The sequence below is a fragment of the Melitaea cinxia genome, chromosome 19 (genome assembly GCF_905220565.1).
Source record: "Melitaea cinxia chromosome 19, ilMelCinx1.1, whole genome shotgun sequence".
NCBI classification, from domain to species: domain Eukaryota; kingdom Metazoa; phylum Arthropoda; class Insecta; order Lepidoptera; family Nymphalidae; genus Melitaea; species Melitaea cinxia.
In genome coordinates this window covers 6,354,992-6,371,174 of record NC_059412.1, presented here as the reverse complement: position 1 = coordinate 6,371,174, position 16,183 = coordinate 6,354,992, and the positions used below count along the sequence as shown (strand labels likewise).

The window sequence follows — 16,183 nt, the reverse complement described above, 5'->3', positions numbered from 1 at the left end:
AGTTTCTATTAAGTAGTAGCAAATTGTAGCGAAGCATGTCGAAATAATTAAACTAACATGATTTTTACATAACCTAGGATTATTGGCATGCATAGAAAGAGCTTTATCGGAGCATGAGAGTAACATTTGAACTAAATTAATTTGTATTGTAATAAAATAAAGTAAATTTGCCCAACTTACCCTTAAAAGTCAAATGAGAAATCAATATCTCGTTAACTTCAGCTCGACTTTGTTCTAGGTTAATTGTAATGAATAGTTTAAATTATACGTATTTTAGAAAATAAATGTGAGTGGTTATATTTTAAGATATTCTTTTAATGTAATTTTGAAAAGTAGGCGAGTGTTAATGTGGTAATGGTACGATAGTAGATCAAAATTTTAGAAGAATAGAAGGGGTAGCGAAAAGTGGGGTTACATAATTTTCTGTCCAATGAAGGGTATAATATAAGGGTATAATGGTATAATAGGGTGCTATCTAATGTTTTTTTTTTTTTTGTGATCGAAATCTAAATATGTTTTTAAATGCTGTTAAGAATTCATGTATAAAGATAAAAAAGTAAAAAATCTATCTCTCTATTTAGGAAATTTTTGACCTCTACTCTTTTGTCATCGAATTTCGGGAAGATTGAAATTGACAGCTGTTAAGTTTACACACACAACTTGTTAAGTTTTAGATTACACTTAAAACGAAAAATTTTATTATTATGTAAATTATTAATAAAATTTATTAAGATATATTTTTTTTGGTTTCTGGTAAAATATCTTAATATTTACACCATGGTCGGTATATCTTAACATTTACGAATGGTCGGTAATAATATTAAACAATAAAAATATACCAATGTTATAATTATCTAAGTACTCCGAAGTGAAAATATGTTAAAAAAATACACACATACTCAGGTTGCACAAAGACAACAAAGTCAACAGCGAGTTTTACCAGCAGCAGGCACCGTTGTTGTTCAACAAAATCCACCCACAGTAAGTACTTTAATGATTATTCATGATAATATAGTAGACTATAACTCGGCGCCATGTAAAAAAAAAACGCTGAAAGAAACTGGAGGGGGTGTTTTTGTGCATGGGTACACTCGCGCACGAAAGTACTACTGTTTTATTTTTTAATTAGGCTTTTACTCACGACTTCGTATACAAGTTATTGGAAGGTACATTAAAAAATACTAGAAATACCTGTGAGAATAATTCGCACTAAATAAGTTTAATAATTATCACTGTACAAAATACTTACTATACTACATTTTTTTTTAAACAAAAGCAATAACAAATTTTTTAGTTATTGAAATGTCATATTCAAAAATATTAATTATCTGTACTCTCGATATTCGTATTTTAATAGTTTTTATGTGTTTAAAATTATAAATTGATATTTGTTTTTAGTGAAATAAATAGTAAATGGAGTTTTACAAACGTCCGTAAGCTAATGTCTTGTGAAATTGAGTAATAAATGTGGAAAAAACGTGAATTACGATTGACAGGGCTTTATTTACCAAATAAGACTGTTCCAAAAGAATGGACAGCAGGGAAAAGTTTTTTCAAGAGTTGGCAACACTGTAAGTCGCTTTTGCGCATCTTGACAGCCAGCGTTCTTTTTACATGACGCGAATTATACGCTATAAATATTTTTTTTTTCACTTCTCTATGTAAAACTATTTTGTAATTTAAAACTTTTGTGCGCGATAGTATTTTGAGTCGACGTCGAACTGTCCAAACAATAGCTCACTAGGTAGGGCATGCGGCGCGAGATACACACGCCCCGCGCCCTACCTCATACCACCAAATAGATCGACAAATTGCCTTTGCGCAGCTTGAAGGCCAGCGTTCTTTTTAACCGACTTCCAAAAAAGGAGGAGGTTCTTAACTCGACTGTATTTTTTTTTTATGCATGTTACATCAGAACTTTTTCCGTGTGGACCGATTTCGACAAATTTTCTTTTAATCGAAAGGTGGTGTGTGTCGATTGGTCCCATTTAAATTTATTGAGATCTAACAACTACTTTTCGAGTTATATCTAATAATGCGTTTTTACTTGACGCTTTTTTCGTCGCCCTACGTTGTATTATACCGCATAACTTTCTACTGGATATACCGATTTTGATAATTCTTTTTTGTTAGAAAGCAGATATCCCTAGTTTAGTATCATGATAAGGAAACCAGGATCTGATGACGGGATTCCAGAGAAATCGAGGGAAACTCTTGAAAATCCGCAATAACTTTTTACTGGGTGTACCGATTTTAATAATTTTTAATTTAATCGAACGCTGATGTTTGTCATGTCAATTTTGCCATATATTAAATATAAAATGTGTAGGCAGGCCAGATTGAAATAAAATAAAAAATTAATTTAGTGTGCGCATTTTAAAACTTCCGTAGATTAATCGAGTAAAGTCATGATTCTTCTTTCTGTGACACATTGCGATCGGGGGCGTATTTTTGACATTTTATATATATTGAGTTATAAACCTTTCACCATAACAGAGTACCTAACGTAATAAGAAATTTGTAAGTTTAATTAAAACAAGATTTTCTTTTTGTTTTTCAAATATCAGTTTTTATTTTTATTTTTGATTTAAATTTTTGAGTGTGAAATTATGTACATTGTAATTTGATCCTAAAATTTCTTTTATTTAAGTTTTTGATAAGCTTAATGAGAAAGTAGCCTTTACTGTACATATCGATGAAACAAATAAAAGTAAACAGTCAATTTTATATTTATGTTAATAGGATGGTGATTGTTTTAATTATAAATTTCAGAGTATGGAAGTTGATCCTGAAGCTTTGATTAAGTGTACAACGATCATACCAGGCGGTGTTGCCAGCAATACGGTTCAAGGCGAGAAGGTGTGTATTACGGTGTTTCTAGTTTATCTATTGTTTAACGTGAATTACTTTAATATTTGTTAGCGCATAAGAAAAACCACAGGTTTTAATAACTTAAATATTTATTTTATCTTTTATTACATTTTGACAATCTTATCGCGGCTGGTAACACCCATGATGACTTTAAGACTACACTTCAGTCCCACTGCTGGGCATAGGTCTCTTTCCCCATATAGGAGAAGGATCAGAGCTTAATCCACCACGCTGCTCCACTGCGGGTTGACAGATATATTCCCTGCTATGAGTAACGATCGCTATCATGTGTACATGATAACAGCTGGGACCGACGGCTTAACGTGCTCTCCTAGGCACAGTGGGGAGATCCACAAAGACTAACAGATCCAGATCGGAAATAAATTTTTATATAAACACAAATAACCACTCCGAGCGGGTATCGTATCGAACCCGCGACCGTGTTTAGGTGTCGCCGTCACGGCTCACGCACCGTTACACTAGAGTAGCCGTCACTCTAAGACTACATAAAACATAGACATTCATCATTTCAGCCTATTACAATCCACTGCTGGACATAGACCTCCACAAGTTCACGCCAAATATGGCGTGAACTCGTGTGTTTTACCTATAGTAACTGCAGGTCTGGCCTTGTCGCACCGAAGATGCTGCTGCCCGTTTTCGGCCTGTGTATGTCAAAGACAGCAGTTGGATGGTCATCCCGCCATCGGTTGGCGTTTTAAGTTCCAAGGTGGTAGTGGAACTGTGTTATCCTTTAGTCGCCTCTTACGACACTCACGGTAAGAGAGGGGGTGGCTATATTCTAACTATCGTAGCCACACAGCAAACATAGACATAACTTCATCAATAAACATTATACGTATACATACGGAAAATATCTCGTGAAACTTCGTATATATTGAAAGTTAAACTTTTGGTCGTATTTGTGTATTTTTTACAAATATATACAAACGTTTTATTACAAACAAAATTGAAACTAGAAATGTTTGTCCAAATAATATATTTAAATATTTATTTCGATTTCATTCAAAGAATTAATTTAGCAAAATAAAGTAAAATCTGCCTTTTTACATCTTCGTATTATTACGTCTGGAACAATATTCAGCCAGACACTAATTCATTCCTTAAATATATCTATGTGTCTAAATAATAATAATTTAATTTTTTATTGTTCACAGTTAGTTATAAATGCTGGAGAAGAAGTCGTAGGTATGTATAACAATTTATTATTAGTATAATGAGTACCATTAAAATATGATACTGCGAGTATTATTATAAATTATTCTATTTCAGTTCCAAAGGAAGAACCTGTACAAATACAGATCGATGAACAGGCACAATTGACAATCGTAAGATTTTTTGGTTTAGAAATAACTTTTTTAGGATATAATATTTAACGAATGTTATTTTTTTACAAAAATTCGTTATATTATGTTATCATATTATATGGAATCTATAATTCTTGGACGTTTCCGACAGAAGAGCGCGCAAAATAAAATGTTAGCTGATCTACTCGAGAAAAAATCGAATCCACCGGTACAAGTAGTACAAATGGGACAGCAAATTAACGCTCCAACAATACAAATAACAGAATCAGGACAAATAGTACAAGTCAAAACTGAAAACAATCCTCTAATACAAATAAATTCAGACACCGTGCAACAGACCGCCCCATTCTTTCAAATAAAGAACGACCAGGGTCAACTGATACAGATTAAAAACGACCAAGGCCAGATTATACAACTGAAAAGCGATCAGTTGCAAGGTTTAATACAATTTAAGAACGATCAAGGTCAAATAGTACAGATAAAAAATGACGGGCAAAATATTGCACAGATTATACAGCAGAGTGTCATTCAAGGAAAAAGTGAAAAGGAGCAAATCGTTGAGACGGTTGTAACTGATCATTCTTACACTGAACCACCGCCTAAGAAGATGAAAGTCGAAGAGAAACCTGAGGTAAATACATATATCTATAGTAATACTACCTGACACGGTAAACATTGTTCTGTCATATGGATAGGGACACTATTATTACCTATCATCATCAAAATTAGCCTACGACCTATTCTCAGGCTTACCAAATATACACAAAAAAAAAATCACGAAAGTCGGTCAAGCCGTTTCGAAAATTTTTATTTATATTGAATTATCAAGATGAAAAATTTGTTTTTTTGTTTGTTTGAATGAATGCGCTAAGTAAGGGTTCCAATTGAAAAATTCTTTTTGTGTTGGTTAGTTCATTTGCCGAAAAAGGCTGTATAATATTTCAGTATGTTTTTTTTTAACTTGTAGACTGTATAATATTTCAGTACCTTTTTTTTCTTCAAATTATCGTGAATGATTCCGCGGGGCACAGTTAGTTTATTTGTTTGAGATAAGATTTAATTAAAAAAAAAAATAAATGAGAATACTTTCGATGCCACAACCCGGACCATTTGTACGTCACATGTATATTATTAATTATACAGATTTCTGGATCACTATCTGGGATGTTATTATTTATTTAAATTTTCTTTTTATTCAGTTAATGTAAGAATAGTTGGAAAAAAATCCAAGGAAATTAAAAAAAGTTATTTACCTTAACTTTGTAAGAGTTTTTTTTAGTCTATCTTTGGAAGCGAATGTGTCTTTTAAATCAAATATTATTAATTGTTTACTAACGTATGACTTGATCGCTAGAACAATTCTCCCCAAGAGAGTGTGTCTAAAACTGCCGCTAATCTGTACGCTGCTTTAGCGGCGTCCGCCCTAGAAGATGAAGATGATTTGGTAAGTTTATGTATATTTTATCACAAAAAGCTACTGACACGATGTATATTAATTGTTATCTTCTATGTAATTTCTGCAATATTATTTGACAGAATATATTCAGTCTGCCAGATATTTAGCAAGCAAAGTCGGTTCATATTTTTTCGACAATTGATCAAATCAATAATAATGTTTTGATATTTTATATACACATTGTGTCAGTAGCTCTCATATTATTTATTTGAAAGCAGTTATATTATGTTAATAAAGTAATTCGTTGAATTTCTTTCATGTCTGTACCCAAAGCGGGCCCGAGGGATTATATTGGCAGGCGCTTTGACTGCTAAGGTTTTTACATTATATTAGACGGGCATTATGAAATTTTAATATTATAGTATGACGGGCGTTATAAAAATAAGTAGATTTAATTTGCTTATGACATTTGCATTGTAAGCTTATTTCGGTTAGTGTAGTTGAGTTGGCAAGTACAAACTTCTGGTACGTGTGACGGCGTTCGTCTTCTCATTTTGGTGCTATCAGATGGATTTATGGGTGTGATGGGTAGGATTTTTGGGTCGTGATGTGTGAACAGCTGTACCAGCGAATTTGTTCGTAATTAGACAGGCAGAAAAAAAAAATAGTTTTGGCATTACTGTATTATAGAACGCCTTTTAAATATTTTTTCTCAAAATACCTTAAATGTACCGAATTATACTTATTGAAAATCTTTTATAAGTATAAATTAAGAGCTTTACAATTAAACATTCTGTCAATAAATTAAAGTACTTGCAGTTACAGTAGCGGTTTGTAATGGATCTAAATATTTGAACTAGTTGAGCTTAAATATCGGAAATGTTGTAATGGCTAAATTCAAAGCATTTTTGTGACTCTATCAAATTAAAGTATGACATTATTTAACAATATTGAACATATTCGCATTCATGTTACTTGTTCACTAATTTTTGTACTTGATCAATGAAAGAAAAAATGACAGCACTTAGAAGTACCCAACTGCATGCGGTTAGAATAGCAACTGCAAGAAAACAGTAAATCAAAGGGCAACTGCAAGTCAACTCATACAGTCCTTCTGATAGCAGTTTTTAATAATCTTATTTGATGTCTACAAAGCTTAACTTCGCCACATAGAGGATAAAATAATAGTAATAGGCCCGAGACCAGCAGTGCGATGTTACAGGCTGAATCATACTAAAATAAATTTTGAAATATTTTGATTGTACTGTACATTGAAAACAATACAAATAGTAGCTTTGCCCCCGAATTCTCTCGCTTGCAGGCTACGCTTCAACAATATCCACCTAACTTTACTTTTGTACATTTAAAATTGGTAAGTAATTTAGTCTGATAGATGGATTTTGTAGTATAAGTTAACGCACTTTTAGACATAAATCACATTATGTGTTTACCTCAAAGCACATTGTATCGTTTATAATTATTGCGTTATAAGTACAACATTGTTATTACAAATGTAGCTGCCCCCAAAACAAGCCACAGTGGAAGTAATACAGGCTCCGGTTCTGGTTGCGGGCGCGTCTGACAACCAATCGGTTATTATTCAAGAACCGATATTGCAAGTAAGGGATAATAAATAGTGTTTCGGGATGCTTACTGATCAATCGCTTTGGTATTTATGGCTTCGCTATTAATATTCAACGCTTAGCAAATCGAATTTGACACTGCTGAAATAAAAATAAATAAATAAATAAATAATAATAAAATACCGTGTGGTGTCGTGAGACACCAAATAGGAACGAAGTTCTTTATTATAAAATATTGACTCCAAGTTCTATTCGAGGTATAAAGAAAATAATTATTTGGGTATACATTTCTTATAATATGAAAAATTCAAAAAAAGTACATAACAAAATTATATTAACACCTTTATTTTATTTACAATGATTTATAAAAATATATAATAATTATCGAATGATATAATAATAGCAAATTCCATTAATAATAACAGTAATCACTAGACTATACATTAGACACTATAGCCACCATACATGACTATACATAAAAACCTTACGCTTTTTTAACGTTAGGGACGTTTTTTGCCGGCCGACCCCTCCGCAACGCCCCATAAGGAACTTCGTTCCAATAAATAAATATGTTCTAAAATATTCACACGGTTATCCGTTCTCATGGTAAATAACTTAATGCTTGTTATAGGTAATAACCCAATGTTACAGCTAATTTTTTTTTGATAAATATACATAGAAATAATACATATGTAAATACAAATATTACACCCATTCTCTAGCGGGAATCGAATCCGCAACTAACTGCGTCAACGGGTTGGTCATTTGACATTAAATATATATAAAAAAAAAAAAAAAAAATACAAGAATTTACTTACCTAATATTTAACCGGTGTTTGGTATTATTATAAGCAGGTACACGACATTAAACATCACTTACCGTCATATATTTTTACTTACGATTCGAAGAAAATGTTCACTCGATACTTGTATAGCCTGGTCTGAACTGGTGCAAAAATTTAATTAATATTATTTTTCTATAAATGATGATATCTATAGGTACAACAACCCACGATTCAAGTCCAGCAACCAATACAAGTGCCACAGCAAACTTTGCAAATGCAAGCACCAACAATACAGGTAATTTAAGTATTTACTATTCCTACTTTATACTCATTTAAGTTTTAGGTTAATTTTATAGTTAAATGCGTAAATATAATAATAATTTTTAACTGTATACACAATATTAAGTTTAAGTTTAGATTTTTTTTTTTATATTTATATAACTAGGTCGGCAAACAAGCATACGGCTCACCTGATGGGAAGCGATGACCGTAGCTTATACCTAGACGTCTGTAAAACCAGAAACATCGCAAGCGCGTTGCTGACCCTATTCCCAATTCTCCCCAGGAGCTCTGGTCAACTTACTCACCAACAAGAACACAAAACTGCTTAAAAACATTATTATTTAGCAGTGATCTTCTGTAAGGTCGAGGTAATACCCTTGTTTTCTCCATATTTTGAGCAGGAATTTCCTGCTGTGCCCTACCTCAGTTAATATGAAAGAATTGTTGATTATCTTTTTATCAGTTGATACTCTAGAGAATTCTTCTAAACTTTAGAGGAGTCCAACACTCGAATTCTATTATTCTTTTCGATTTTCAAATTATCTTGATTATATTGTTCTTTTCTATTATGTAACATATACTCGTAGTTACAAATGTATTGTCCGTACCGGTGTTGACATGAACTTGAAAATTATTTTACTTCGTTAAGTATATTTTGTAAAAAATATTTTGTATCTTTAAAGGATTAAGAGTTATTAACATGTGACCTATCGATACCATAAGTCAAATATGTATGTTTTTAATTTTTTTTTGTTTTGAAAATTGCATACAAAATCTTCGTAATAGGTACAGCAGCCAACTCTACAAGTTCAGCAACCGATGCTGCAAGTGCAACCGATGGATGTCCAAAATATAATCGCATCGCAATCGGGACAGTTAATATTACAAGGTAATATATATGTTGGCGGATACGTTCTCTACTATGAGTACGATCACTGTCAGGTATTTATGATAACAACCGGGACCGACGGCTTAACGTGCTCTCCGAGGCACGGTGGGGAGACCCACAAAAACAGACATTCAAATATATAATAAATATGCATCCTGAGCGGGAATTGAACCCGCTAACCGTCGGTGTTTTAGGGGACTAATCGGGTCACTACACCAGAGTGGTTGTTAGTTATATGATATCAAGGTACTAAATATAATTTATGAAGAAATTTCACGCAATCCAAAGTTGGTTAAACCAAGTCATAGATTGTAATATAAAATAGCTGACTCGGTAAACGTTGTATTGCCGCTAAACGCTATTTAAAAATAGGGGTTGATCGTAGAGGGTTGAAAATTTAGGATTGTATGTACTTTTTATTGTTGTATCATAAAAAAGATTAGGAGTGGCCTACCCTTGACATTTAGGGGGATGAAAAATAGATGTTGTTCGATTCTCAGACCTACCCAATATACATACAAAATTTCATGAGAATCGGTCAAGCCGTTTCGGAGGAGTTTAACTACAAACACCGCGACACGAGAATTTTATATATTAGATTATACCCACAGTGGATTTAGCTCCGAATCTTATCCTTAAAATAAGTCTTTTTTTGGATCCTGTTGTATGGTGTGTCTCTGTTAGCTTAAAAGGCTTTTGAAGTGTCACCATTTGGGGGTCGGAAATTGAGACACTGGCATAAAAACGTGGCCTATAGGATGTCACAGAATTAATATTCTTCTTAAGGGTGTATTCTAGTGAATGTACCCTAAGGATGACGTAGATTCCATTTAATAACGAAGAAGCTACGGAACATTTACAAACTGTTTGAATTAATTTCGGTTATGGTAACATTTTATCTGTAGAAGACAAAATGCTACTTTTTGCCTAGTTAGCAAAAAATCGATTAAAGATTAGAATATTTTAAAGTCTGTAGAACGTTTCTGGTATGTCGGAGCTTAGTCTGTCCAAAGTATTTTTAATTTTAATTTTGTATTTGCAGAAAAACCTGTAACATCACAAACAACACAATTTATGCAACAGCCTATGCAGATTATTGCGACACCTGGTACTTCGCAAGGTAAGGGATTTATTTTATAGGTTATTCAAATTTGTAAAAAAAATCGTGTAGTTCTTGTAGAATGTTAGCAAAATATTCAATTTATATTTTATATGTAATTTGTTTTGTATTTAACACCATGACACGAGAATTTTATATATTAGATAATGTAAGTGACCATAGAAATTTAGTTTATTAATGCTACTTTTCTATTTTATATTTATAAAAAAAAAAATCGTTATATCATGGTCTTGTTCCAGCTGGTCTCAGTTACATAGCACAGAATATACCTGGCAATATGATGCAAAAGACAATTATCATAGTACAGGGACCCACAGGAGGCGGACCTTTGACTCTCACGGTATGTCATTTTTTAATTTTGCATCGATATTTATTTTACAGTACTTGATTTTTTTTAAAATTAATTAGATTTAAAAATGTATCTCTTTAGAAATCAATGAGTTTTCTTATTAAAAAAGCTCTTTTGGATTGTAACGAAATGTATAATATTTTTTAACTAATAGTATATCTTCATTGAGAAACTACGCATTTGCGGACGGGGCCACATGAGACGTCTAGTTTATAATATATATGTGATTTATAAAAGGTAAACAACCCTTCCGGCCTGGACGAGGCGACGCTAAACACCCTTATTGCTCAAGCAACAGAGGCGATAACTCAACAGCAAATTATTCAGGTTATAATATAGCCTAGCCAGACTAACCGCATTTAGTTCGTTAATTAACATTATAGTTTATGGGGTTTCTTTCTTAGCGTTTCTTCATTCTATGGCTCGTTTTCATTAATGTCTTCTAGAATATTGTTTTGTTTTATCTTATTGCATTTTTACACCTAATTAGTAAATATTGGATTTTATGAAATTATTGCTAATTATTTCATCTAATAGTCTTACCTAAAAAGTGATTTAAATAATTAGTAGCTGATAAAGTACGCAAATAAAATAGACTTACCGGTCTCAAAGCTGTATTTAATACAATTTGACCAATGGAACAAACAATTTTGATAAAGTTGATGAGTTGATATTTTTGTACATATATAAATTTTTAATTTTTTTTCTAATCTAGATTAGTTTTTCTATTTAACTCCCTTTCTTCCCTGTTTTCCCTTTTTTCTGACTTATATTTCTTAGGTTGGGTTTTTTTATTACATTTGGCTTAGTGCCTCTTTACAAAAATTACTTGGAAATAAGTTACACGCCATTTTGCCTAAACGCCTTTTCTTTCGGGCTATATTTAAGATTTGGAAGGTTTTTTTCTGTAATTTAACATTTTTGTTTTAATTCGCTACCCGCCAGGTTGCACTATGCTTATTAACTATAGAGTATGTTTTTAGTAAAAAAAACACGATTTTTTTGTCTTTTTTTGTTGTTTAACTCATATTGTAACTAATATAAAAAAAAAAAATGTTTTCTGATTGGGTATACTTATTTTCTATACAATTATATGATTTAGCGAAGATAAACGTTCTATTAAGGTAGAAAAAACACTTCAAAATATGACCATTAAAAATGTATCATACAAATATTATTATAATTGTCATCTCAAAAATTCTAACAGCCATTTTACTATATATATACTTACAAATTATGTTTAATTTCATTTAATTTCACTAAAAAATCTAAAATTACTATTATTGGGCCTAGACGCTCATGGATTTAAAATATATTTTATTTGTAAAGATAAAAACAGGTACATGTCGTAAAAGTTTACCGTGGTCACGACACTGAGTCTTAAATTAAAAACAAAGTTTATTCGAAAAATAATTGGAATACAGTACTACTAATATTATAGTATTTGTCCTGAGAATTATAAGCAAAAATATGGCCTGAAACCTAAATTATTAAACTAGAGTATGTAATTAATGAACATTGTAAGCAAAAAATATGTCATAAAACCTAAATTCTTATGCAGAATTCGGGTGTGATACAGTCGACTCAAAGGGTGATAGTCAGTCAGCCAACTCTTGTGAGCACGTCACAGCCCATAGCCGTTGTTAAGACCACAATAACACAGGTTCAATGCACGGCTTATGAAATTTTGCATGTTTTGACATAGACTGGGCTTAAAAAAAAAATAAAAAAATTGTATCCGTAGATATGTTGGCTTAAAAAATATTTATAGCAGTGTTATTTTTATTTCTTGAAAATTGTTTTTACAAATTTGTGCTAAACTATTTATGTAGCATTGTTTTTATTTCAAAATGTTTTTAGGCGAAATAGAATTAAATTTTTACTCTATTATCTGAAGCTTTATTAAGTTTTTGTTGCTTAAAATGAAATAGTTTTTAAAAAAATATATATGATATTTTCTTTGATTTAGCATGATAATCGATGTATTGTTTTTATTACCGCAGCGGTCGATCACTTGGTTTTGGGCTTTTTTTATTTTCTAAGTGCTGTTCTTTGGAGCTATAAAAAGTAGATAAACGCATGGAACTTTTTTTAATAGTTCATAATCATGTTTTCTATGTTTAGAACACTCCACAAATAACGCCGAGTCAGCAACCAATAATAACAACCCAACCACAACCTCACAAAGCACAAATCGTGAACCAAGCGCCCACACAACAAATAGTGGTCACACAGAAACAGCCCCCCGCTTTAATAAGCACATCATCGGGCAACCCAATAGTGGGAAGCAACCAGATAATACAAGGGAATCAGCAACTGTTGCAAGGCAACCAGCAGATAATAGCGGTTTCCAACAACCAGCAGATAATAGTGAATACGCCAATGAAACAAGCGGTCGTGCAACATAGGGTTGTCCAGCAACCACAGAGGAGTCAAGTAACCACAGTGCCAATTTCTAGTATCCAGACATCTTCGACTATTAGTGAAACTAAAACTGTTCCTGTTCAAAGTGTAGCGGTAAGTTCCTTTAAGAAAATAAGCTTCCTTAAATTTTCCTGATTTAATATAGGATTTTCTTTCTTCAGATCAGTATCCAAGGCACTTTAAGTGATTTTCATTTTAATGGGAATGGCGTTCTTTAAGAACACATACGTTATTCAACAAAAAAATATTAAAATATGTCCAATTACTAGATAACATCGAAATTACGTCAATTTTGAATTATTTTCGTAAGGACCTAAAGCCACATTATGCTAAATTAAGAACATATTTTTGTAAATTTCATACTTGTGTTTTTATACAATTTAATAATATATTTCAGAAACCTCAGCAACCTGTCATACGACAGGTTATCACGCGGCAACCTGTCATGGTGGGAAATACGAAGATAGGTGACAAAGAGGTATTTGTCACGCAACCTGTAGTTGAGGTAATTAGGATTAAATGTAGGGCAGTAAATGGTAGTATTTTGAAAATTTAATACTTTCATTAACAAGAATGTAGACGTAGGTTGTAAGCAACTATTTTTTGTACTCAGCTGTTAAAAAGATATCTTGACTCAAGTTTATTTATTTTAGTTTTACATAAATTTTTACAGAAGAAAATACAAAATCAAGCATCAGTATCAATATATTCGTGCGTTATTGTGACTTTTGATTCCTAATTTGGTGTGAATTTTTTGTTCCTGTATTTTTTGCTTTAATATAGAAATTTAAACTTTAAATAAATTATTTTTTTATTATTGCTCATCATTAGTGCAGATTCTCTTATTACAACTACACTGTGTTTTTTGTCAGACATGTAACTTTAAACATGATAATAAAGTTGAAATATTACCTTCTAATAAAGTTAAAGACAAAACTAAATGCTCTGATTGTCAATGCCTTTGTAAATAGTTTAACATAATGTTTTATATTCCTGTCACCAGAAAACACCCGTAGTACCCAAGAAGACGGTGACTCCTCCGCCCACACCGTTACCTCAAGGCGCTGAGGATACTCCTTGGATTTGTCACTGGAGAGGATGCGGCAAGTTAGTATTAATTGATATAATGTAACAGAATGTACATGTAAAAGTCATGTGCTTTCTGCTTAGTGAAATCCTCTGCTATTACATGTTAACGTTTCATCAGATTGCAAATATTATTCTAATTTTAATTCTTTACTTGAACAATATCGTTGATATAAATAAGGAAAAACTTTTTGGACTTCTGGAAAAAGTAATAACGTGGCATTTTTTGATATTGAGCTCCAAGAAGTTATTTTTACAATAGTTGACAAAATTATCGAGATCCCTTTGTAAATCTAGACAGTCCGAGGTACATTTAACTTCTTTGAATTTTTTTATGTCATCCGCATATAACAATATATCAGAATTATTAAACATAGCTAAAACATCCATTGATAAATAAATTAAACAAAAGTGGAGCCAAATGGGAGCCTTGGGGTAAGCCGGAAGAAATGTAGAACAGAATCCTTTTATAGTGACAGCTTGGCTACGCTCACGGAGGTAAGATATTATCCATCGTAGGAGGTCTCCATGCATGCTTATTTCTTTGAGTTTCCATATCAAGACCGAGTGCCGTATCTTATCAAACGCTTTGGAGAAGTCTGTGTAGATAGCGTCTAACTGATGACCAAAGTCCATAGCTGAAGCAACGTGGTGAATAAATTCACAAACATTGCTTTCAGTAGATTTGTTTGTGACAAATCCGTGTTGGTGGCTAATAATTAAGGGTCTTAAAAATTGAAATATATAATCATAAATGATGTTTTTGAATACTTTGACAATGGTGTTTATTTTGGAAATTGGTCTATAATTCTTAATGTCATGCTTGTTACCATTTTTATAAATGGGAACTAACTATATAAGACTTTTTCCAAATTTGAGGCATAGTACCAGATATGAAGGATAAATTAAATAATATAGACAAAGGTAACGCAAGGCTTTCACAACAACATTAAAAAAACTGGAAGTAAACCATCAGAGCCATATCCTTTTGTAATATCCAAATTTGTCGAGTACTTTTGAACTATTATATTACATGTAAAATTAATAGAGCTAATCGTTAAGTTAGAAAAATAGACATAAGATAGAAAGAGATTATTGTAAGAATATTATTGTAATTTCTGTTTTTAGGTTGGTTTTTTAACTTTTTATGCTGAAGAAATTTGTAAATTTGACTAGCCTGTTGGCGCAGATTCTTCTGCTTTCTGCTCTAAGGTTTGCGGGTTTGATTCCCGCCTGAGTCTAGGTGTAATATTTGTATTTATATATGTATTTTTTAAAATATGTAGCTATATCAGCCGGCTGTTACCTATAACACAAGCATTAAGCTGCTTACCTTAGGAACAGACCACTATGTGTGAATGTAAAAAAATAATGTTTGGTTAAAATAAAAGAATTGATTATTATGATGAAAACGTTCCCAGATCGTTCGCGAACGCAGGCGAGGTGTTCACGCACGCGGCGCGCTCGCACTGCCCCGGCGCGGCGGGCGGCGAGGCGCCGTGCCTGTGGCTGGACTGCGACCGCGTGCCGCGCCGCACCTTCGCGCTGCTCAACCACCTCACCGACAAGCACTGCACGCCGCACGTGAGTGCCCCACTGGCTCCTTTACGCCGTGCCTGTGGCTGGACTGCGACCGCGTGCCGCGCCGCACCTTCGCGCTGCTCAACCACCTCACCGACAAGCACTGCACGCCGCACGTGAGTGCCCCACTGGCTCCTTTACGCCGTGCCTGTGGCTGGACTGCGACCGCGTGCCGCGCCGCACCTTCGCGCTGCTCAACCACCTCACCGACAAGCACTGCACGCCGCACGTGAGTGCCCCACTGGCTCCTTTACGCCGTGCCTGTGGCTGGACTGCGACCGCGTGCCGCGCCGCACCTTCGCGCTGCTCAACCACCTCACCGACAAGCACTGCACGCCGCACGTGAGTGCCCCACTGGCTCCTTTACGCCGTGCCTGTGGCTGGACTGCGACCGCGTGCCGCGCCGCACCTTCGCGCTGCTCAACCACCTCACCGACAAGCACTGCACGCCGCACGTGAGTGCCCCACTGGCTCCTTTACGCCGTGCCT

The 16,183-nt window shown here is 33.6% G+C and overlaps 1 protein-coding gene across 1 annotated transcript in view; it reads left to right on the top strand.

The window, feature by feature from the left end:
• Nucleotides 1–16,183, top strand: part of LOC123662687 (AT-rich interactive domain-containing protein 2) — a 40,425-nt gene that overhangs the window by 16,650 nt on the left and 7,592 nt on the right. Inside the window, exons 18-34 of the mRNA XM_045597490.1 lie at nt 904–981; nt 2,773–2,859; nt 3,981–4,080; nt 4,165–4,220; nt 4,351–4,830; nt 5,554–5,643; nt 7,113–7,214; nt 8,178–8,243; nt 9,038–9,134; nt 10,177–10,254; nt 10,494–10,594; nt 10,841–10,930; nt 12,165–12,266; nt 12,728–13,120; nt 13,425–13,532; nt 14,031–14,134; nt 15,535–15,697. Of these exons, the coding sequence (XP_045453446.1) occupies nt 904–981; nt 2,773–2,859; nt 3,981–4,080; nt 4,165–4,220; nt 4,351–4,830; nt 5,554–5,643; nt 7,113–7,214; nt 8,178–8,243; nt 9,038–9,134; nt 10,177–10,254; nt 10,494–10,594; nt 10,841–10,930; nt 12,165–12,266; nt 12,728–13,120; nt 13,425–13,532; nt 14,031–14,134; nt 15,535–15,697 (2,295 nt within the window). The remainder of the gene's footprint in view (nt 1–903; nt 982–2,772; nt 2,860–3,980; nt 4,081–4,164; nt 4,221–4,350; nt 4,831–5,553; nt 5,644–7,112; nt 7,215–8,177; nt 8,244–9,037; nt 9,135–10,176; nt 10,255–10,493; nt 10,595–10,840; nt 10,931–12,164; nt 12,267–12,727; nt 13,121–13,424; nt 13,533–14,030; nt 14,135–15,534; nt 15,698–16,183) is intronic.